The sequence below is a fragment of the Macaca thibetana genome, chromosome 1 (assembly GCF_024542745.1).
Source record: "Macaca thibetana thibetana isolate TM-01 chromosome 1, ASM2454274v1, whole genome shotgun sequence".
In the NCBI taxonomy this organism is placed as follows: domain Eukaryota; kingdom Metazoa; phylum Chordata; class Mammalia; order Primates; family Cercopithecidae; genus Macaca; species Macaca thibetana.
The window spans coordinates 202,520,013-202,543,397 of record NC_065578.1 but is presented as its reverse complement, the minus strand read 5'-3'; the positions used below and the strand labels follow the sequence as shown (position 1 = coordinate 202,543,397).

At 47.8% G+C, this 23,385-nt stretch overlaps 1 protein-coding gene across 1 annotated transcript; it reads left to right on the top strand.

Annotated features, from left to right (window-relative positions):
- Positions 1 to 1,425: 1,425 nt before the first annotated feature.
- FAM89A (family with sequence similarity 89 member A) lies at positions 1,426 to 22,277 on the top strand. The gene is made up of 2 exons (XM_050769397.1): positions 1,426 to 1,770; positions 19,030 to 22,277. The coding sequence occupies exons 1-2, from the start codon at positions 1,480 to 1,482 to the stop codon at positions 19,291 to 19,293; spliced, it is 555 nt and encodes a 184-aa protein (XP_050625354.1). The 5' UTR covers positions 1,426 to 1,479; the 3' UTR covers positions 19,294 to 22,277.
- Positions 22,278 to 23,385: the final 1,108 nt, after the last annotated feature.

Sequence of the window (23,385 nt, the reverse complement as noted above, 5' to 3'; positions counted from 1 at the left end):
TGGGGTGGGCTCTAGGAGGTGGTAGATTAAAGGGTACAAAACAATCCAAAGTGCAGGGCTCTTTTACGTTGGGTGTCTGAAGGGCCGAGAACACTTTGTAATTTTGATCCCCTTGAATGTATTTAGAAAATTAAATCCCTTTATAATTAAAGCCAATAATGAAAGGGCATTAAAGTTATCCAATCTATACACCGCATTAGTTTTTAATCTGCGGTTGGGCTGTAGCCTTTACTTCTTGATCTTTTCTATCTCTAATCTGGTTATAACTGCCTGTCATTTTTACTTTTCCTGGGAGGGGCAGAGCCTCTTTTCTCTTTTCCTCTGAGGTGTGCGAAGTGTTTTTTTTTTTTTTTTTTTTTTTTTTGCCTGAGTTGATGGATAGTTTCCGAGATTTAATCCCTTTCTCTGGTTTCCTGACATTTCCACTTAGAGTTGACTCTTGTGTTCATGGCCAGAATGAAAGGCATGTTTACTAGTGCTTTGAAGTTTCAAAAGTGGGCCTGGCGTTCTTGCTGACTGCTGCGGGTACTGCTGCACAAGGCCGTGCTGAGGACAGCGCTCCCGGCGGCAAGGAGCGACCTGCCCCGGTCTGGGGCCCCCAGCCCTCCCGGCGGCGAGTGGGAAGTAGCAGGAAGCGGGCTGGATTCCGCCCTCGGGGAGGGCTGGGGGTCCTGGGACTAGAGCCAAGCCTCCTCCCCTCGACGTCCCGCCGGTTGCGAGCCAGAGCCTCGGTACCCCCACCCCCTGAAACAGCCTGCTTCGTGGAATCTGAAGCTGGGCCACCCCCTGGGCAGGGCAGGGCTCGGTGAGGCTAGGAGCTGAGGAGCGCTGGCAGGTGAGGGGGGGAGTCTGGAGCCGGGCTGGAGGTGAGGGGGCGTTGAGGGGTGGTACAGAGGGAGTGGAGGCGGGGCTGGGGATGAGCCAGTGAGCTGCGGGGGTGGCACAGAGGAGGTGGGGACAGAGATGGGGGTGAGCCGGAAACATGAGGTGGGGATGAGTGGGTTCGGAGCTGAGGGTGAGCCAGTGAGCTGGGGGTGGCACAGAGGGCGTGGGGGCGGAGCTGGGGTGAGCCGGGAAGCTGGGGGTTGGCACAGAGGAGGTGGGGACAGGTGGGGGGTGAACCGGAAAGCTAGGGGTCGCGGGGGTGGTGAGTGGGTTCGGAGCTAGGGAGTGGCACAGTGGTGACGGGGCTGGAGGTGAGTCGGGGGGTTAAAGGGTAGGCACGTGGAGTTGGAGATGAATTAAGGCTTTGGAGGGGCACAGAGGTAGGGGGGCACTCAGGTGGAGGCGAGCCCGGCTGCTGGACGCGGACGCCACCCGGACCCGGGGCCAGCGCAGAGGCCTCGAGGGGAGGGGGCGGGGCCCGTGAGGGGCGTGGCGAGGGAGGGGAAGTGGGCGGGGCACCGCCGGGAAGGGGGCGGGCCCGGGGAAGCCTTGGGTTGGGGCAGCGGGGCGGGCGCGTGGCCTGGCTGCGGCGCGATGAGTGGGGCCCGGGCGGCGCCCGGGGCCACGGGCAACGGCGCGGTCCGGGGGCTGCGGGTGGACGGGCTGCCCCCGCTGCCCAAGAGCCTGAGTGGGCTGCTGCACTCGGCGTCGGGCGGCGGCGCGTCTGGGGGCTGGCGGCACCTGGAGCGGCTGTACGCGCAGAAGTCGCGCATCCAGGACGAGCTGAGCCGCGGGGGCGCGGGCGGCGGCGGGGCCCGGGCGGCAGCGCCGCCCGCCAAGCCTCCCAACCTGGACGCCGCTCTGGCGCTACTCCGCAAGGAGATGGTGAGTGGGGCTCCGCGAGCGGGGGCTCCTCCCGGTCGGACTCGCAGTCCCGGGAAAGTTCGCGGGGACCGCGCTCTGTCCGGAAGTCCCGGCGCCCACCCGCCTTTTCGGGCTCCTCGGCCCGGCTGCGGCGCCGTTCTCCCAACGAGCCCCCTTTTTCTCGCGCGCCCCGTGCCCACGATTGGGCCCCCGGGCGGGAGAGGCCCCCGCGCAGAGAGCGGCTTTCTTACGCCCGGCGCCCTCAGTCCGGCCCCGCTGGCTCGGAAACCTGGGCGCCCGGAAGCGCAGTGCGGGGTTCGCGCCTGGCCTGGGGGCGGGGGCGGGGGCGGGGGCGGCCTTGTCACCCCTCCCCGAGTGAAACAGACCTTTCCGGTGGGGGAAAGGCTTTCACAGCGGCCCAACGGGTTAACGCGATTGCGTTTTCCTACCACGAAGAGGACAGCTTTTGTCCGTCGCCAGTGTAGACAGCAGATTGGAACAGCCCGGCCCCCTCCCCGGCGCCCCAGGCCGCGCGTCCATGATCCGATTACCGCGGGATGGCCCCGGCGCACAGATGGCTGTGAAAGCGGACGCGCACCCCGGGCGAGGGAGGCGGCCCGGTCCCTCAGCCCCTAGAAGCTGATTGCCCAAACCCGCTTGAGAAAGATGTGAGGTGGCTGTCCTCCCGGTCTGGGTGCTGTCCATGTGAGTTCTGCGCCTTGTGTCTGAGCTCCAAACCGTGGGCTCAGTGTTTCTCTGTGCTTGGGAAGTACATTAGCTGTTTGTGGACCAGAACACACATGATTTAGGGTGACGCTAAAAGTAGGACAAGGGCAGGGGTTTAGGCAACAGCGAGTCTTTCCCCAGCTTTCTCGGCCAGGCATAGGCCAGACAAGAAGAAAACAAAAACTTTTCCTCTTTTCTGCCATGTTACTGGCCCCCATCACCTCCTCCCAATTCCCTCCTTTTAAAAGCCTCCCTTTCCATTCACCTCGTCCAGGTTGACTCTTTTCCCTATGGGTAAATTATTAAGGAAATCTAACATTAGGAAGGCTGCCTTTTCCCAAAACTAAATTTGCCAAAAAAAAAAAAAAAAAAAAAAGAAATTGTTACAGGAATCTTTTAAATATGCATCTAGTGCATTTAAGATATTGTTTAGAAACATTCAGAGTATGCATACTTTTTTTCAGGAGCATTATCTGTTCTGAAAACTAAGACTTAATTGAATTCAGAAAGCAGCCTTAACACTTTTAATCAAAGAGATATTGTCTTCCTACTCTGTAGCTGGCATTGAAGTGATTTCCAATTCTCACTGAAAAGATTTTCTAAGCTTCTTACAGAACCACTTAAATTCCAAGCCAACCGTTTTTAATTTATTAAAAAACATTCATTGACATAAGCATCACACAGCTGGTGAACTGCATTTTAATAGATAAATCTACACGTAGTGTGTTCACAGTCTGAACTTGGACGTAGCAGAACCACGGGGGGAAGTAGGAAGATCATCTTTGATTATTTAAGTTCCATACTTGAGCAAGAGACGGAAAAACCTCAGGGCCACTCCTGTTGTGAAGCTGTGGTTTATAAACATGCTCTGGAGTCTTGCTATGGTGGCTTGGGAGTCAACGTGCTATTCCCAAAAGTATTTTTCCAGGTCCCTTCTGGTGTGACTGAAGCACAACCACATCCGTATAATTACGCCTTGGACCAGAGCTCTCTGTAAGCCTATTTGAAGCACAAGAAAAATAAACAGCCATCTTTGGTCTGCCTGGTATTTAGCTGAGATAAAGATAAGGTATGGCTGCAGGCCTTGACAAGTTCCTTTCAAGAAATGTCACAAGGCCTTTAAAGTTGCCCAGAGAATCTTTCAACTTTTTAGTTGATTTACTGACCATGGGGTCTGAGTGGACAAAGCTGAGACTCCCTCTGGGGAGGCCTTGCAAAGTAAGAACTGGGAGTTCATTTCTGAGATATCTGCAGAATAGTTTGTGTTGATCTGTTTAAGTTGAAGGCCTGAGGTCAAATCTGTGGCAGGAGACATAACTAGATGTCATGGCAGAAAGTGATAAATGCCTTAATTTTTATTTATTTTTATTTTTTAAAGCAAGCATAGAAAGAGGGACAACTTCCAGCAGGGACAGGGAGCAGGGTGGTGTGGAAGACCTCAGAAGGTGAAAGAATTTCAACAAGGGAAAAAGGCACCAGGAAGGCAGCTGCGGAGGTGGAGCTGGGAGTTCCCCAGTTTGAAATGGGAGTGCCCCAGTTTGAAATGTGAGCAAGAAGGGGCTGGGCAGGTTGACCAACTGGACTCTGGGAAGCTGAGTAGCAAGGATGGGTGTTCAGCAGGAGAATGGTACTATCCCTGTTGGACTTTGAAGAAATGAAATCTACAGCAGGGTGCAGGAGGGAGAGCTGGACTTTGGAGGCTCAATGGGAAGATGAGAGGTGTTCATGGGAGAGGTGATGGAGTCCCCAGCAGGGCAGGGCCTTGCTAATGTGAAACAAGACTCATGTGGGAGACACTTTTCTGAAGCTGGAGGAATTACTGAGTCAGGGAAGATGATGAAAAGGGGATCAAAGATAACTTAAGCTTTTTTATGCAAAATGCAGCCAAGCAAAAAATTAAAAATTACAGTGCTAGCACCTAGAAATAATCACTTTTAATATTTTGGGATATCTTCTGTTAGGTGCAATGTAAGTGCTTTCCATATAGTATCTTATTTAATTGTATAAATTCTCCATGAGATAGATACTCAAAGTCTGTTTTATATTAAAGAATGGGATGCTGAGAGTTGAACTCCCTTAAGGTCACAGACCGTACCAGGTCTATTTGGTTCCAAAACCCTATTTAACCATTGCAGTCTGCTGTCTGTGCACACGCACGCACTCACACACGCACACACATACATACAACACATTGATCACGTATATTTTGGTTTGCTTTTTGGGCCGCACATTGCAAATATTTTCCCAGTCAAGATATAATGACTTCAGTGAGTGTGTCGTATACCACTGTATGGCAGTTAGCAAGGTTTTGAAGCTTAATAATCACTGGTGAAGTGGGGTTCACTGTAGCATTTGGGGAGTCAGGAGGAGTGGTTGCTTTAGGGAGGAAAGTAATTTGTCATCACATCAGCTGAAGAGCATGTTAAACATTTCAGAATGTGGAGCTGGAAGCTGGAAGAGAGGTTTTGGGCTGGAGATAACTGGTGGAAGAGATGGTTGGAGCTGAGGGAGTAATACAGTCTCAATGAGAGGAGAGGCCATTAGGATGGATTCCGAGGGTGGAACCTGGGAGAGCTGGAGTCCAGGGCTGAGAAGCGTCTGTCCCATGACTGCTGGTGCCCTCCTCTGCTTGGAGAGTTGTGGTTTCAGCTCCAAGTTTCAACACCTCCTGTTCTAGTAACCCTTGTGAAATTCTGCACTACTCGTAAGTCCTCGTCCCCCACCCCGAGAAGGGCCCATTTGGAAAGCTTCAAGGGTCACACAGATAGTTACTGCTCTATAGACCAAAAAAGTCCCTTTGAAAAAGTTGATGATGATTATTTTTACATCAGAGAATATTTTTAGATCATGTTTAAGAGATGATTACTGGGTGTATGTTAGAAAGTGCTGTGGACGCTTTAAGGGTGAATAGGAAATATCTAGATGTTAAGGGGCTTATCACACCTGGTAGATGTGGGTGTCTTTACAGAAAAAGAATTGCTTTAGTTTGGACTAGTTTTCATTTTTCATGACCAAAGACTGTATATTAGTAATAGAAACTTAGTCTGAACTAGCTTTTGCAAAAGGAGAATCTTGTAGGCTGGATGTATACAGAGACAGACTAGAACCAGGGCTTATGGGGAACCTAGGAAGTCCACTGAGGTCTTCTCTTCCCCTCCTCCTCTGTTTTGTTTCTTTCCTCCATTTTGGAACCTGGCCGCTAACAGTGGCCCCCCTCAATTTTGGCCATGCTGCTTAGTTGCAGTTTGCAAATACTGTGGAAGGATGCCAGTTGGCCTAGCTTGGGTGGCCTGGCCAGCCTGGGCCAGCCAACAGTGACAAGGACAGGATTGTATTTTAATAAGATGGTGTGAGCATGTGGATGGAATCAGACACTGGGGATTCTCTAAAGAAAGGACAGTTTGCAAAAATGGAGCAAGGGGTAATGTAGTAGATATATACTGCAGACCCCCTTCTATTTAAAAATACTTTGCCCTCAAGGGTCCCACAATTTGAAAGATTTTTTTTATCTGCTAAGCTGATGGCTAGCTTGGCTAACTAGATCTTGGTTGGCCTTTAAAATATTTGCATGTGGTTGAAGGATGTCCTTGACTGGGTGTCAGCTGGGACCCCTGGCACACACCAGTCCTTGCATAGATTTCTACATAGACTGCCCTTCCCAGCACTTGTGCGAGGTTAGATCATCAGCCTTACAGGTAACCGGAAGTCACACTAGAGTGTAGAGACACAAAGACCCTCGGCCCTGGGGGCAGGAGAGCTTCGAGGAACTGGGGATTCTTGGGTTCAGCTGCTCCCATGGTCAGCAGCAAGGTCTAGTAGCTTTGATTTGGAATCTCTTTGCCTCATTTTTTTTCTTTAAACTATCAGTTATTGTGGTCTCCCACCTGTGCAGAGTGGGAAGTCATCCACACAGAACTTTTGAATTCCCAAATTGCAATGCTGTGTAAAGAATTGAACCTAAGAAAAAAAGAAGTTGAATTTGTGAAACCAGTAACAATTAGCTTTCCTACATTTTAGTTGAAACAACTAAATGCCTAATGAGTTTGTCCAGTGAACTGGATTCCAGCTCATTAGCTGGAATAGCTGACACCCCAGTGGAGTACAGTCCTTATCCTTAATGTGAAACCAGTGTCTTACAGAGGAAGTTTCAGTCTTTAAGAGGCTGTGATTGAGTCAGGCTACGAAGTGCCATTTGGAATAAGAGGATTAGCTCCCAGTGCAGCATTCTTGATTGGCATTGGTCAGAGGAGATTGGGAATGTCCAGCAGCCTTTAATACTGTCTGTTTTCACTGGTCTTTCCACTAGCATAGTCTAGCACAGCGATCCCCAAAGGATGGACTGCCAGCTCCAGAATCTCCTAGGCTGCTGGCCCAAATGCAGATTTCAGGGGCACATTCTAGTGGAATCAGAAGCTGAGAGAAGGAATCTGCCTTTTTTTTTTTTTTTTTTTTTTTTTTTTTTTGAGACAGAGTTTCGTTCTTGTTGCCCCGGCTGGAGGGCTGGAGTACAATGACGCGACCTCGGCTCACTGCAACCTCCGCCTCCCGAGTTCAAGTGATTCTCCTACCTTAGCCTCCTGAGTAGCTGGGATTACAGACACGCGCCACCACACCCAGCTTGTTTTGAATTTTTAGTGGAGACGGGTTTCTCCATGTTGGTGAGGCTGGTCTCGAACTCCTGACCTCAGGTGATCTGCCCACCTCAGCCTCCCAAAGTGCTGGGATTACAGGCGTGAGCCACTGTGCTTGGCAGGAATCCGCATTTTTAGCAAGCCCTTTAAGACTAGAGAAGCACATGAATCAGGGATCAAAAGCTCGAATTTGGTGTTAATAAACTGTGTGATATAGTTCTGATAAGCCACTTCACTTTTTTGGGCTAAAATCTCTTATTGGGAAAATGAGAATTAAATGCCATAAAGGGCCCTTTTGGCCATGGCAGTATTCTTTCTTTCTTTTTTTGAGATGGAGCCTCGCTCTGTCGCCCAGGCTGGAGTGTAGTGGCGCGATCTCGGCTCACTGCAAGCTCCGCCTCCCGGGTTCACGCCATTCTCCTGCCTCAGCCTCCCGAGTAGCTGGGACCACAGGCACCCGCCACCACACCTGGCTAATTTTTTGTATTTTTATTAGAGACGGTGTTTCACCGTGTTAGCCGGGATGGTCTTGATCTCCTGACGTCGTGATCCGCCCGCCTCGACCTCCCATGGGATTACAGACGTGAGCCACCGCGCCTGGCCGGCAATATTCTTTACCCCTCATGCCCCTGTGGTTCTTTCTGGTGCCTATAGAAGAAATTTGCTCTGTCATAACTTTTGGGCACAGGTGCGGGGCCTGTCACCAAGCAATATGCTTGGTGTCCCCAAGGACACTTCACAGCTATACCTAGTTGCTGTGAATTCCTTGAATGCAGAGAATGGGAAGCAGGAAAGGAAGAAGGGTACAAGTTTGCTATTCTTGGGCTCAGTTCATCAAAAATTAGGCTGTCTGCAGCAGTTATTAAGATTTTCAAGCCACTGCTACCCTGTACTTTTCCTGACCCCATCCCAGTATCCACCTTATAAAAGCAAAACCTAAAAAAAGAATATCTAATGGTTTGTGTGTATGAAAGCTTGCCCATGTCTTTGGTGTGAGGTGGGGGACAGTAAGGGCAGTGTGTGGGTCGCTGCCTGGCTTCGTTCACTTGGTGCTATCTCCAAGTGAGGTTAGAATTCTCGTCCCAAGATTTGAAGATACAAAGGATTGAAAGTTTTTTTTTTTAAATACCACTTTAAACTTTGCTTTATTACAGTACCTACCTGTAAAGTACTATAAATTGATATTTTTCATAACTCACAAGTATCTTACAACTCTTCTTCTTTTTTCCTTTTTGTTTAAAGGTATGCATCTGTTCAGTGTAAATGTAAATGTGCCCCAATAATTGGCAGTGTGGGCACCTCTTCATCTGCAGATAGCCTCAAGTGAGCTGTAGGCCCGGCATTTCTGTGCCTGGCAGACACTGGTGCCTCCCCTGCTCTGGGTCCTGGCCTCACCGACACGGCTGTAGTCCCCTGAGACCAGGTGGGCAAGGATGTTTAGGGAGGGTTCAAGAAGGGGACCATGCCCCCGTTGCAGTTCACTCCCACCAAGCTGCAGATGGAAGTTTCACAGTTTTGCCCTGGGATTGGCTGCAGGAACTCCATGGAGGCTTTACCCCCCACTTGGAAAAACCAAGCTTTTCGTAATCCCGTGGAGGAAACCAGACAGACCACAGACTCCATGCTCAGGAAGCAAGCCCCGAGGCTGGCTGCTCAGATATTTGCCCCCCTTGCCAATGTTGTTCCCCATATGGAGCCCTGGCCTCCTGGCTGCCTTAGCCTTTGCCCACACGCTCCTGATGTTTGGAAGTGATGATTAGACAGGATTCGTAAAGGCTGCCCGTGGCTTCCTGTGGCTCGTTCCCCACAGACACTTAACACAGATGGTCACCGTCTCCCAGGAACTCTGGAGACAGAAAAACCTTTAGCCTGCTTTAGAAGTCTACAGAAATTCATTAAGACATGTGGCCTTTCCCATTTTGGTGGGCACTCTCTGTTCACTTCCTTGATTGGCCCTGACAGCCATCAGCTGGCCTAGTTTTGCAGGTGTGCGCTTTCTGAGTCTCAAGGATTCGGGAGGGAGGCACCATCTTTGACCAGAGGAGGGATCTGGGGAGAAAGGAGGGCCTCTGTCCTCTGCCCAGGGCTCTCTAGTCAGGGGGTAATTGTTGGGGAACCCCAGGCCTGTCCCAGCCAGGAGAGCCTAGGCTGAGGAAGAAGGTGACTGAGATGCACGTGAAAGCGAGTGTATTCTTAGGTCGGTGACTTGGTTCACCTAAATGGATTAATAAAGTTTCTCAGCTTTCATTTCCAATAAGGTAAATATTGACAGGTATAACTCACATAAACAAAAGCTCTTTGGGACTCTCAGTTGCAATTAAAATTGAATATAAAATATCCAAGTTAAACGCTGTTAAAAGAGAAGTGGCAAGGTGTTTAACATCCCTTATAACCACAGATGTGTGCATTAAGACAATAAGGTATCATGTTGTACCTCCAAGACCGACAAAGATAGAAAAGCATGATCCTGTCACAGTGAGGGTTTGGAGAAGTAAACCTTCTCATGCATTGCTGGGGGGTGGGGTAGGTGTAAAGGGCTGCAGGGTTTTTTTGAGCGCAGTTTGGTAATACCTCTGAAATTGAATATGTATGCCTGTCTTTTGACCCTGTAATTGCATTTTTTAAAAACTCTAAAATGGCCTTGTATTAAATAGCAAAGCAGAATTGCAATATAGTTTTAAGATATGTGTAACTTAGGTCACAAAAGCGATGTAAAATGTTTGCAGTATGACTGTTAAATCTTCATACAGCTAAAGCCAATTACTGACTTTTTTTATACCAATACAAACATAAAATTATTTTGTGATGAAAAGTAGTCCAAATTGAATCACTTTATTGGTAAATATCTTTCTTCCCATTACATTTTCCCATTGCTTTGGATCTGAGGCCCGGGATTGGAAATGCGCCTCGGGCATTCTTCTCCTCTTGTCCTTCTTGTCCCCCACAATTTCATATTCACAAGTATATCTTAAAGAAGCATCCACACAAGTGGATAACAGCACTTGTACATGGATGTGTATTGCAGGATTTTTTTTATAATAGTGATAGAATACTGTACAGTTGTTGAAAAGAATATGGTAACTATATATGTATATAGAAAGACGTTCACAGTGTAAAGTTACAAAACAGTGTTTACCTGACTCTGTGTATGTGGTAACAGTAGAGAAGAAACCACATGGGTGTGCATAGTGCCTTGAGGAATATATGCTAAACTACTACAAGTGGATATCTGAAGAACCACAGTTTCAAAGTGTGGTCTGGGGACCCCTAGGGGCCCCCGAGATTCTTTCAGAGGGTCCATAATTATATGATGGTGATACTGACAAATGTGACTTTTTGGTTATTGTGTAAGAAAATGTACCAACATTTGGAAGATGCCGCATAATTTATTGAATCCATTTTCCACCTTTTTCATATGACTAACGCTTGATATTAAAAGGTCCATTCAATGTGCAAGACTGATGGTTTTAATGTAATAGAGTGTGAACATTTCATTGGTATAGTTCCAAATTCCACACTAAACAACAATCAACTAAAGGGCAGTAGCAAAGAGGAATATCCACGATTGTCTGAAAAGGCTATTGAAATACTCCTTCCTTTCCCAGTTATACAGCTGTGTGAGACCAGATTTTCTTTGTTTACTTCAACCAAAACAGCACATCACAAAGGACCAAATACAGAACCAGATAAGCCAGACATGTAAAAAGATTTATGAAAATACTATTTGTGTTAACATGTAATGGGCTTATTATTATTATTATTATTGAGACAGAACCTCACTCTGTTGCCCAGGCTGGAGTGCAATGGCAAGATCTTGGCTCACTGTAGCCTCTGCCTCCCAGGCTCAGGTGATCCTCCCACCTCAGCCTCCCGAGTAGCTGGGACCACAGGCAAATGCCTCCATACCCAGCTGATTTTTGTATTTTTTGTGGAGATAGAGTTTTACCATGTTGTCCAGGCTGGTCTTGAACTCCTGGGGTCAAGTGCTCCACCTGTCTTGGCCTCCCAAAGTGCTGGAATTACAGGTGTAAGCCACCACACCTGACTGGTTTATTATTTTTAGTGGATTAATACATATTTTAAATTTTCTCAGTTTTAATTTCTAGTAATGTAAATATTCATAGGTATAACCCACATAAACCAAAGCTCTTTGGGACCTTCAGTAATTTTTAAGAGTGTTTGGAGACCAAAACATTTGAGGTCTGCTGTTTTATAACAGGGAATTAAGGAGAACTGGTTCATATGATTATGAACCATTTGAATTTTTAATACAATTAGAATACAATTAGAGTGTTTATTTTTACAATCAGAAAAAAAAAAAAAAAAAGAATGTACAAAGACATTTCTTAAAGAAAATGATCAATTGCTTTTCTTCATCTGTTCCCAGGACAGAACAAGAGGAAATGGGCTTAGTTTGTACAAATGTTAGTTTAGGTTAGAGATAAACGAGAATGTCCTTCTGAGAATTGTTAAATTGCAGAACTGGCTCCGTGTCAGTGTGGATGCCCTCACTTGTAAGTTAGCAGAAAATCCAACCCAAACCGCTTTACCTGGTAGAGGAGTTTCCTGAAAAGTGTGGAGGTGGGATGTGCTTTGGGTTTAATGGGGCTTAATCCGGAGGCACAGTCATGCAATCTGGTTTATCTTCTGTCTCTGAATCCTGATGGCTCTTTAGAGTCTAGTCCTCAGCTTGGCAGGTCTGAAATATTAACAGGGGATGAAGCTGACCAAATGACATGGGTGTGTTTCTGCCCATTGGGAGGAGAAGGCTACATAGGAGACCACGTCATCAGAAGCTGTTTAGTGAGCACAGAGCTGGAACCCACCAGGAAGCTGAGAGTCCTTCAGTGTGTTTCTGTCAAGCTTGGGTAGCTGAGCTCATGGGCCGTCTCCAACTGCATCAACACTGATGAAGTCTCTCTTTGGCTTTTTCTAAGCAGTATGAAGGGCAGCATCCTTCAGTCAACACATCCTTTATCAGAAATCAGGTTATAATCGATTAGATCTCTGCTTTCTTCAATTACAGTCCAGGCCTGTGGATATAAACTAGACATTGTGATTAGATTTGGGGCATTTACCAAGTCTTTAAAATAAATTTGTGAGCCATCTGTATATGCTTACTCATTCATTGTGTTTCTAAAAGATAACTGTGAAAGTTTTCTCATTGTTAATACATTTTCATAATAGAAAACTTAGAAAATTCAGAAAAGCCAGAAATAAAAATTGCCTGTGATCCAAGCAGCCTGCTATACCACTGCTGAGTCTGGGGCCTCTCTCTTCATCTTCCCTGCATAGGCAGTGCAGGGTGATGGTCACAGCACCCGTTTCAGAGTCCTGCAGACCTGGTGTCACTCTGCCACTGACTAAATGGTCTTAGGCAAAGGCCTTTGTCATCTCTTTTCCTTTCTTTTCTTTTCTTTTCTTTAGAGATAGGGTCTTGCTCTGTTGCCCAGATTGGAATGCAGTGGTGCGATCACAGCTCACTGCAGCCTCAACTTCCTGGACTCAAGTGATCCTCCCACCTCAGCCTCCCAAGTAGCTGGGACCACAGGCACGTACCACCACGCCCAGCCAAATTTTAAAATATTTTTGTAGAAATGAGGGTCTTAGCCGGGCACGGTGGCTCAAGCCTGCAATCCCAGCACTTTGGGAGGCTGAGACGGGCGGATCACAAGGTCAGGAGATCGAGACCATCCTGGCTAACACGGTGAAACCCCGTCTCTACTAAAAAATACAAAAAACTAGCCGGGCGAGGTGGCGGGCGCCTGTGGTCCCAGCTACTCCGGAGGCTGAGGCAGGAGAATGGCGTAAACCCGGGAGGCGGAGCTTGCAGTGAGCTGAGATCCGGCCGCTGCACTCCAGCCTGGGCGACAGAGCCAGACTCAGTCTCAAAAAAAAAAAAAAAAAAAAAAAGAAATGAGGGTCTTGTCATCTTGCCCAGGCTGGCCTGGAACTCCTGGGCTCAAGCAGATCCTCCTGCCTCAGGCTCCCAAAGTGATGGAATTACAGGCGTGAGCCTATAATCTGCACCTGCCGGTTTTTTGGTTTCTAAAAAAACTTAACATTTTTCATGGTGTTTTGGTTTAAATCGACACAAATTTCCTTTGAAAGGTTCCTCTCATCTTTTAAGCCTTGTTTCCTAGTGGTCATGTTTCTATTGTCCTTTCTTTAAGTTAGGAAGAACTCTGTCTCCCATGCAGCCTCCAGAGATACTCAGAGGCTTTCAGTGACCTAACACCCAGCTGGGAGCCACCGCCCTGTCTGAAGTGTATTTGTATGTGGAGCCTACTCTTTTGAAAATCCGAAGTGAAAGGAAGCAGTTTCAAGGGTGGTTTGGGCTTGTTTGGCCCCATTGTTGGGAATGCTGTGGCTTGCGGGGCCACCTGCGTGTGTTGCGGGAGGGGTGGAGGGGAGCTCTGGGCATGGGAGAAGAGGAGTGAATGATCAGGAAGGAAGCAGGAAGCCTGCACAGAGAGCGGAAGGACCTGCACTCGCAGTTTACAGCCATGGAAGCTGCTGATTGTTCTTGAATTTAAAGTAGAGAATAAAGGACCACAAATTGCAGGGTTTGAGCATTCCATGTTTTTCTTAAATGAGCCTGTCTGCATTTTCAAAACGTGTGCTTTCAAAAGAGAGCTGTATTTTCTGAATCCAGCTGTGAATGTGGAGACCAGCCGTCCTCCAACGACATGCGGGAACGCACCATTAGATGCAGGCTGCTTCTGCTCCGAGGGTGGCTTGCACGGTGGCTCCCCAGCCACCCCTTTTTCTGGAAGGGTGAGAGGTTCTTGTTCATGGTGACTTAACCATGTCTTACAATCAAGTCCTTTTGGATGGTCACTCTCTCCCCTTCCTGCAACCAAGACCCACATGCCTTTGGTGTAGAGAGATTGACCGCCAGGTCTGCTCTCTGAAGAGCGCTCCTGAGGAAACTTGGTTGGGTGTCTTTGGCCCTCGATGTGGTGGGAGGCACGCGAGGACTCAGTAGTCTGGTGCTTCCCACGGGGACACCTGGTGGTGTGCAGGGCACTCGGTGGCTGCCCGTTCAGCCTGCACCTCTGTGACTGCCTGAGGGATGCAGCCGGAGGTCTGTGGGTGCCAGCACCACCCCACTGCCAGGCCACTTCTGCAGCTACGTATTCCCGGGGAGGGTGTCTGAGATCTCTGCAGCCAGGCGTTGTCACTGATTCACCAAATATCTGCCTGTCTGCTCTGTGAGTTTCTGGGCTGGATACTGAGAGATCCAAAAGGGAAATGGTGTTTGCCTTCATGGAGCTTGTCCCGTGTCAGGAGAGAGAAGACCCGTGTACACACTGATCACAGAAAGAGGAGAAAATGCCCTAAGACAGATGGAGAGGGCGAGGGGAAGGGGTGAACGAACTGGCTGAACCAATCACAGTCTGAAGAGTGGAGGGAATCAGGTACAGGGCAGGTGGTTGAGGAGCATTGACAGATGCAGTGGGGATGGGGGTGTAGTGGGGGACAGTCTGGGCTGTGCAGGTTGGGAGTCAAGGGCATAAGCCTGAAGAACAGTCAGACCAGATGGTGGAGTGCTGGCTACGGATCTTCCGCCTCCCTCTAGAAAACGTAAGTGTTGCTGTGTAAACCGCCACAGCTGAGGAAGAGGGGCCCGGGCTAGGAAGTCTTGGTTTACTGTGCAGCGACTTACCTCATGTCCTCCGAGCTGATTTAGAGGATTTCTGGTAAATCAGGAAGTTTAGTCTGGTGCCTGAAGGCAGTGGCATTGAGAGGCTGGGACGTGTGTAGGCGTGTGTGTGCGCGTGCATATGTATGTGTGTGCGTCTAATCCTTGTTAAATCCGTCTGAACTTTTGCCATGTGTTGGGTTGGGTAATAGGTGTGTGCGGGGCTGCGCTGTATTCCTAGGCGGGTCAGAATTCCTTTCTAGGCCAGTGTTCCACCTGATGACAAGGCAGCTTTGTGAGTCATCTGGGTGCTACAGTGCAGAAGTGTCCAGGGAGAGATCCTCTTTGCTTTCCACTCCTTGCCGGGTGCATCACCTCGGTGGGCCGGGGAATAACTTGGAAATGGCACTGTCAGGAGAAAAGCCTGGAGCCAGGTGTCTGGCTGGAATGGAGTCATGGGGGAGTCAGAGCCTTTGAAACCTAGAAGCGTTCAAGCTCCTGTGTTTACCTGGGCCGACCTCAAACCATCCTAGGAAGGAGAAAATCAGACCTGCTCTGATACCAGGGTGCCTACTGCTACTTAGGTGTTTTTCAGTGATTCATTCCTGGGGTGAGAAACTGAGTCTTGGATTTACCCACTCTGCTGGTGTCAGAGGGGCTCAGCAGGGAAGTAGGTCTAGGATTCCAGATGAACTTCTTCCATGATTTTTGAGCACGTACTGATGTGACCCCCAAGAGGACGTGGCTTTCTTGATTAAAGTTAATATTTCTTTTATTAAATCCTAGAAAAGATAGGGACGTCAGAGCTGGCCGAGTCAGACTCCTGGGGCATGTTGATGGTATCCAGATGCAATTCTGCAGAGGAATCCTGGAAAACAGGAGCAAGTCTAGAGCAAAGGCCGCGGGTGGTTAGTGGGCAGGAGGTCATAATGAAAATAGTGGAAGAGCCTGAGATATTTAGCTTGGAGAGAAGAAGACAGGGTTGGGTTTTGTTTTAGGGCATAGGGGTGGTGGAAAGTAAATGACCTTCAGATTAAAGGGTAGTGAGGAAAGAGTGAAACTAGATCTGTTTGGATGCCCAGCCATCACACCCAGCATCAAGCGCTCTGTGGGGCCTCCAGGCTGGGAGGCTTTGACTTTGTATAAAATAATCGTATTGGTTTGGAGAGGAGCGCACTGGTTTGGAAGGTCCTCCTTTTGGGGTTTGAGGTAAGATATCCCAAGTCCTTTCCTAATTGAAAGTTTCCCCTTCCTCACGAGGCAGTGTCACTGGCACCTTGTCACCCTGCCTGACTATGCTGGCTGTCTTCTGAGCGAAGGTGACCATCTGGCTCCTTCTCATGTACCACCTCAGTGCTGGATTGGGAGAGGAGCGGGAGGAACAGTGGGACGGGGCGCTTCTGTTTTCAGAGCCTGGCTGCACCTACGGCTCCTTCCTGAGGCGAGTCTGCCTGCTAGCAGAGTGGAAGAGAAACCGTGGAAATAATAACAACAATGAGAGTAGAGGCTATTGATTTTTTTTTTTTTTAGTAGCTGAGCAATTTATCCACGATTGCTCAGCTGGTGAGTGGCAGAGCCAAGATCTGAACCCAGGCAGGGAGGTAAGCAGGTTCCGAGCCTGCACTTTTAATTCCGTGCTCTTCTGCTCGGCTGGCCTGAAATTCCAAACTTACAGGATAATAAATATAAGTGTCCCAGGAAAATCAGAAAGATATTTGTGTCAAGATCACTGGTTCTTTGCTGGAACTGGGCATCAGTATCATCTGGGTACCTTTTGTGTTATTTATTTTTTCAATAGAAAATTCCTAAACTGACTTTTCTTTCCCTCCTTCTCTCCCTTCCTTCCTTTCTTCCTTCTTTCTTTCCCTGTCTCTCCTTTTTTTCAATAGAAAATTCCCAAACTATGGATAATTTTTAAAACACAAATGACAGATATGCTGTTTCCCTCCTTGACAGACACACATCCTATCGAACTCTAATCAAGAAAAAAAGCAAGCAGTGGTGTCTGCCCTAGGGTGTGGTGGCCTGGGCATCTCTTAAGTTGCCCATTGCTTGCCTATTCAAGGTATGCTTTTGAGATGCCATTGAATGAAGTTTGCCCTCTGAGTACAGCCCTGGAAACTGTCTCTCTTTTGCTTGCAGTTCATTTAGGACAGAGAAGCAACAGTTTATATAGGGTCACAAAGTGTTTGAGCTAGCCATAGATGAGCCAGCCAAAGTCCCCCATTTTATAGGCTGGCAGAGGGTCGGGACCTCAGCCAAGCCACAGGGGATGGCAAAGCTGGGCCTGGAGACCACGCTCCCGACCTGTGACTGAGGTCTCTTCCTAAGAAAATTTAGAGATTCTAGTGTCATGAGTAGTTGTGGTAACAACAGAACCCACCTCTCTATCTGGAAGTCTTCTCGAGTGTCTTAGCGAAAGATGCTCTGAAGGCTGGGCACAGTGGCTCATGCCTGTAATACCAGCACTTTGGGAGGCCAGGGCAAATCACTTGAGCCCAGGAGTTTGAGACCAGCCTGGGCAAGATGGCAAGACCCCATCTCTACAAAGAATTTCTTTAAAAAATTAGCCAGGGATGGTGGTATGCACCTGTAGTCCCAGCAGCTTGGGAAGTTGAGGCAGGAGGATCCCTTGAGCCCAGGAGTTTGAGGTGGCAGTGAGCTATATGGTCATACCACCGCACTCCAGCCTGGTTGGCAAAGCAAGACCCCATCTCTAAATGTGTGTGTGTGTGTGTGTGTGTGTGTGTATGCTATGTAATAAAACATAGTTCTGATTTTTATGGTTTATTCAGGCCATAGGAGAGAGACAGCCAGTGTTCACTTGGCAATTTAGAGTAGTTGGAGGATTTGAAGAATAAACCTGGAATTTAACACCCAATCTGTTTACAAGATGAACACTTTTTACCAGGCCTCAGCTTCCTTTTGTGAAAGCCCTGCTGTCTTATGTGTAAAATCTTATTGCTAGGTAAATGAGTCATTTTGGTAATTATAAAATCTGTAAATCCTCTGACACTTTCTGTATGCTTTTCTACATGCACATACCCATGCATCTTTAGTGCTTTAGCCCAGGAGGCATTAGCCCTGTTTATTGAATGGATTGATACTGAATCTCCCTAGTAGCTCCATAAGAGAAATTATTGTTCCATTTTGCCATCAACCAAGGCACTGAGATGAAGGTGATAAATGCCTTGCTCAGTGGCCAGGAAGTTGAAGGCAGGTCCCCTGGTGTCTTCTTGAGTTTCTTCCCATTGCCATTCAGAGCAGGGTCTGTGGAACAGCAGCATTGCACGGGATCACCATAGGGGCTTGGTGGAAGCACAGCCATCCAGTGGCACCAGACCCACTGAATCAGAGTCTGCTTGTTGAACAAGATCCCCGGGTGGTTCTCATTCACTTTAAAGGTTAAGAGGCGCTGATGCTGTTCTATGCTGCATTTCCAAGTGGCTTAACTGTTCTCTCTTTGGTATTGGTGTAAACGATGCATTTCCTGTTCTGATCCTGCTCTTTTCTCTGGGATGGGTGGTGGGGAAGGGAGGAACTGGAAGATAAACAAGTATATGACTTTTATACATGTTCTTTGTTCTTTTGCTGCTTGTTTTTGTGGGGCTCGTTTTCAGGAGGCACTGTAGAGCCCTTCATCTTCCAGGGCTTTCTCGTACTCAGTCAGTTACTCTGGGGAGGGATCCCAGAACCATCTGGGATAAGACTGACCCTGCCTGGAGGAGAGGGAGGCAGTGTAACCTCTGACCACTGAGCTACACAGAGGTGGGTGCTCCAGGGGATGTCACATTGGCCAGCTGCTGTCGCCGGCAAGGGGCATTCTGTTGCCCCTGGGAGTTGAGAATGACTGCATCGCTCAGATCCTAACACAGTAGCAGGGAAGGCCAATGTCGGTCTTCTCCGAGTCTAATTGGGAGAGAAGGTGACACACTCGTTTCTTGGCGTCCAAAGTGAAAGCAGGTGGGGCCACTAGAATGTGCAGTGCTGTTGCTTCATCAGGCGTGCTCAGGAGGGCCAGGGTAAATTCTGCAGGCTGACCTAGTTGCCTCACAGATGCGATCCTCCCTGGACTCATTGAGTAACGTCTGAGGTGTGGGCATAACACAATTAAGGTGTTCTCAAAGCTGGAAATCCAAAGCATCCGAGTGATGCTCTGAATCATTCACTGTGTGGAAGGAATGTGCTGGCAGGCGCAGATTGCCGGCTGAGTGTTCCACCGAAATTAAACTCAAGTGCTGACTTCTTGTTTTTTACCTCCCCACCCCTTCCCTCAAGGTTGGTCTCCGCCAGCTGGACATGTCCTTGCTCTGCCAACTATACAGTCTCTACGAGTCGATTCAGGAATACAAGGGGGTGTGCCAGGCAGCCTCCAGCCCAGACTGCACTTATGCTCTGGAGAACGGCTTCTTCGATGAAGAGGAGGAATATTTCCAGGAGCAGAACTCCCTGCACGACAGGAGGGACCGAGGCCCTCCTCGGGACTTGTCACTGCCTGTCTCCTCCCTCTCCAGTGGCGACTGGATTCTGGAGTCCATCTAGAGGGTCTTGGGAGGGATGTGACTGTTGGGAAGCCCTTCATACTGGACACACTGTCAGCATTTGCTGCTTCTCTTGCAAGAAAGCACCTCCGTTTTGGATGGTCCTCGGGCACAGGGGATGAGTGCTACCAGTTTCATTTGTAGGCAGGGAGTTCTCCGCGGACGCATGGTGGCAGTCTGCTTTGATGGCAGCAGTTTTTGCTTAGGTGACCTAGAGGTCCTCAGCAGTATCCTCCACACCTTTCTATTGAGGTGCACCTGCTGGGGATTCATAGTGAGAATATAACAAGAGGATCTCGGTGAAAGGCCTCAGTGGGTGTTTTGTGTGAGGTGGCTTGTAGCCAGCTGCTTCCTTGTGGATGGTAGAGTATTCCAATCCTCTTTGTGCTAGGGTTCTTGCTTCCAGTTTGGGATGTGTTAGAACCACCATTTCACTGCTTCCCTTCCTCAATATGCTCTGCAGCTTTTCTTGCTGTTTAATGAGCTTTTAAGCCTCTCGCTTCAGCTTTATTTATTTGTAAGCTGCATTACTAACTGCCCAGTGATTCGGTGAAGGCTTTTTACTGAAAAAGTTCACATTTCTAGTCACCCCGATCAACTGGCTTTTTTCAACCAACAATTTATATCATTCTTTGTCTATGAGGTACAAGAGGAAGGAAGATAATACAAAGACATGTTGAATAGTGAAAAAAACAAAAAACAAAAAAACTGAGGCAAGCCAATGTTCTGTAAAACTCACTGTAAGATGGCAAATGTTTTCATTTTTAAGATTCTGAATGTAAACTAGTGTGCTAGAAAGCAAACCACCCTCCACTCAAACCAGTAATTACCTTAAGCCTTAATATATTTATTAAAATACTTTATGAGAACATTATACTTTGTAGGTTAAAAATGAGGATAAAATGCTAAACTGTCTGTTGTCGTGTGTTACTTTATTCTGAGTTTGAAATAATCACCTTTCATGACTTGAATGCATTGAGTCCAAATAATGAAAGAAAATTAGTTTGTTTTTCTGCCACTAAATGCATTTGAAAGAAGGTTGATCTGTTGAGCTTAAGGAATCATTTTAGCAAGAGTAGATCACCATTTACAGCTGGTTCTCAGTGTTCTCTTTTTTTTTTTTTTTTTGTGAGACGGAGTCTAGCTCTGTCGCCTAGGCTGGAGTGCAGTGGCACGATCTTGGCTCACTGCAACCTCTGCCTACCTGGGTTCAAGCAGTTCTCCTACCTCAGCCTTCCGAGTAGCTGGGATTACAGGCGCCCACCACCATGCCCAGCTAATTTTTGTATTTTTAGTAGAGACGGAGTTTCACTGTGTTGGCCAAGCTGGTCTCAAACTCCTGACCTCGTGATCCACCCGCCTTGTAATCCCAAAGTGCTGGGATTACACGCGTGAGCCACCATGCCTGGCCACTCTTCTGTCTTTGAATGCTGCAGACTCGTTCATCTTTCTTTTGGTGCGATAATTGCTCACTAGAGCCTCCTTCAGGTTAGGGAGAGGAAGACATCTCAACGTCATGCATCGCCCAGTGTTAACCTGTCAAGTACACCCTGTGTCAGGAACTGGGGTGAGATACAGGGAAGGAAGAATACGCCTGCTTACTTCCTCTGTTGAAAGGAGGTAAAATGAAAGGCGCCAATTAATTGCCTTCAGCACATAACTGGTCAGTGGGGACAAGAAAATTGAAAGCAGTTAAGACCAACAGAGTTAAGTTTGGGTCACTTGCAGGAACCTGTTCTTTGAGGCTGTTCCATGGTTACAGTGAGTTGAACCCTTAGATCAGCTGTTCTTGAACCTGCCCACTTTAAGAATCACCTGGGGAATGTTTAGGAAAATACTGATGCCTAGGGCTGGGCGTGGTGGCCCATGCCTCTAATTCCAGCACTTTGGGAGGCCAAGGCAGGCGCATCAGAAGGTCGGGAGACTGAGACCATCCTGGCCAACATTGTGAAACTCTGTCTCTACTAAAAATACAAAAATTAGCCGGGCGTGGTGGTGCTTGCCTGTAGTCCCAGCTACTGGGGAGGCTGAGGCAAGAGAATCGCTTGAACGCAGGAGGCAGAAGTTGCAGTGAACCGAGATCATGCCTCTGCACTGCAGCCTGGCGACAGAGCGAGACTCCATCTCAAAAAAAAAGAAAAGAAAAGAAAAGAAAAATACTGATGCCTGGGCTCCAGCACCCCGCATCCCTAGTCTGGATTTAATTAGGAGTGAGGTGTGGGCACCTCTATGGAGTGAGGAAGCCTCCCAGGTGATTCTAATGTGCAGAAATGTTGCGATACAGTCCTTCAGCTACATAGTGTTCAAAGCACTGTGTTCAGAACACTACAAAGTGTTGCGTAGATGAGACCTGCAGAATCTCAAAGCACCCTGGCCCTGCTGAATCAGCCCCTGCCTCTTAACAAGATGCCTCCGATGATTCCTCTGCACAAAGCTTGGGAAGCAGCTTTCTGTCGGCTCAGTGCGTAGCACTTGGAGACCACTGCTTCGTAGAGGGCTACCAGGATCTCCTTCGGCACTGAGGAAGAGCGGGCCCCCGGGCATCGTCAGGAGACCCCAGTCCTCTCAGAATGGGTCAACAATAGCAGGGGAGTGAAGCTCCAAGGACAAGTTCAGGCTTGGGGGAACTCATGGTTCAGAATGGCTCCCTTCCCTGGGTTGCTGCCTCTGGGCTGTTCTGGAACTGCAGTGATTCATTGTGCTTTTGAGTTTTGGGGCTTTCTTCTCACTATTGCTGGATAGTCTGTCAGAGTTAGACGCGGAATGAGTCGAGGCAGGCCAGGGGCCTCTGCCTTGCTGCTGGGAAGGGCCAGCACATTCCTCGTTCCTATGATGAAGATGCACGTGTATACAATAACCACCACACTTCTTTATACTCCACTTAAAACACGTAAATAACCCCAAACTGTTACTCCAAGTATAATGTGAATACAGCTTGGCAAGGTATTTAATATTTACAAAACTATAAAATGTTTTGTAGTATAATTTCTTTACAAAAGGTGTCACAAGGGATTAGAAAATAAATTCAACGATTGTCCTTTATTGCCACCTGGTATAAATCATATCGTTAAGCTCAGAGTGGGACTTTCTCTGCTATTCTTGAGGTTATACTCAGTGCCCAACAGAGAGATGTTAAGGCCATCCCACATTAACTGATGAAAGCTGAAAAAAACATGATTTATTATGTGAGGCAAAGTACATAGTAGTCAAAGCAAAGATTCTGTAGCTTTCTACAGCATGTGTGCAGTGAACCCAGAATTGTTAATAATTCAAGCCTTGCAATCCACAGATAAGGTGCAGTTCCTCTATGTCCCTAGTAGAATTCCTATTCAACTAATCGACTTGTCGCTTTCATTTGTCCCAACCTAGGCTGATACCATTTTTTCAACTAATATTTAATTTAGCACTTCTCCGGGTCACATTGGTCCAGGCACCAAGAATAACATGAAGAGCCTTGGGCAGATGTGACAGTTACACAAACACCCCAACCCATATGGTTAAGTGTTACCATAATAACATCTGAGTCAGCTTTGAAGATGGATAAGTTCTTTACGAGGAAGAGTGAGAAGGTTGACAGAGTGGCATAATCAAACTCCCCTCCACAGACTTTTATGTCTAGTGTTGTATTTCATAAAACATTTTCATTGCTTTTTTTTTTTTTTTTTTGAGATGGAGTCTCCCTCTGTTGCCAGGCTGGAGTGCAGTGGTGCGAACTTGGCTCACTGCAGCCTCCATCTCCCGGGTTCAAGCGGACATTTTCATTTCTATCATGAAAACACAGGTTAAATGATTTGCTGAAGGTCATGGCTAAATACAGGCAGAGCTAGAGTTCCTTCTCAGATGCAGTTTGTGCTCCGTGTACATAAGGCACAGGCAAGTGCTGCAATATGACAAATCTAGAGAGATTGTCGGGTATAACCCTTTAATCTTATGTGACAGTGCTTTACTATTTAATGATTTATTGTGTAATTTTTAAGAAATCAAATCTTGCTCTGACTTCTATGTGGACAGGCCTAGTTTCTTTCAGAGCCTGTTGTCAGCAGTATACGCCAAGCGTGTGGCTAATGGGGAGGCTCTACAGCATCTTAAGTCA

What these genes read in the sequence shown, in the direction of transcription:
- FAM89A (XM_050769397.1), top strand. Translation starts at nt 1,480, where the DNA reads ATGAGTGGGGCCCGGGCGGCGCCCGGGGCCACGGGCAACGGCGCGGTC. An exon ending in CGCTACTCCGCAAGGAGATG is followed by an intron (nt 1,771 to 19,029) that starts GTGAGTGGGGCT and finishes CCTTCCCTCAAG; the next exon opens with GTTGGTCTCCGCCAGCTGGA.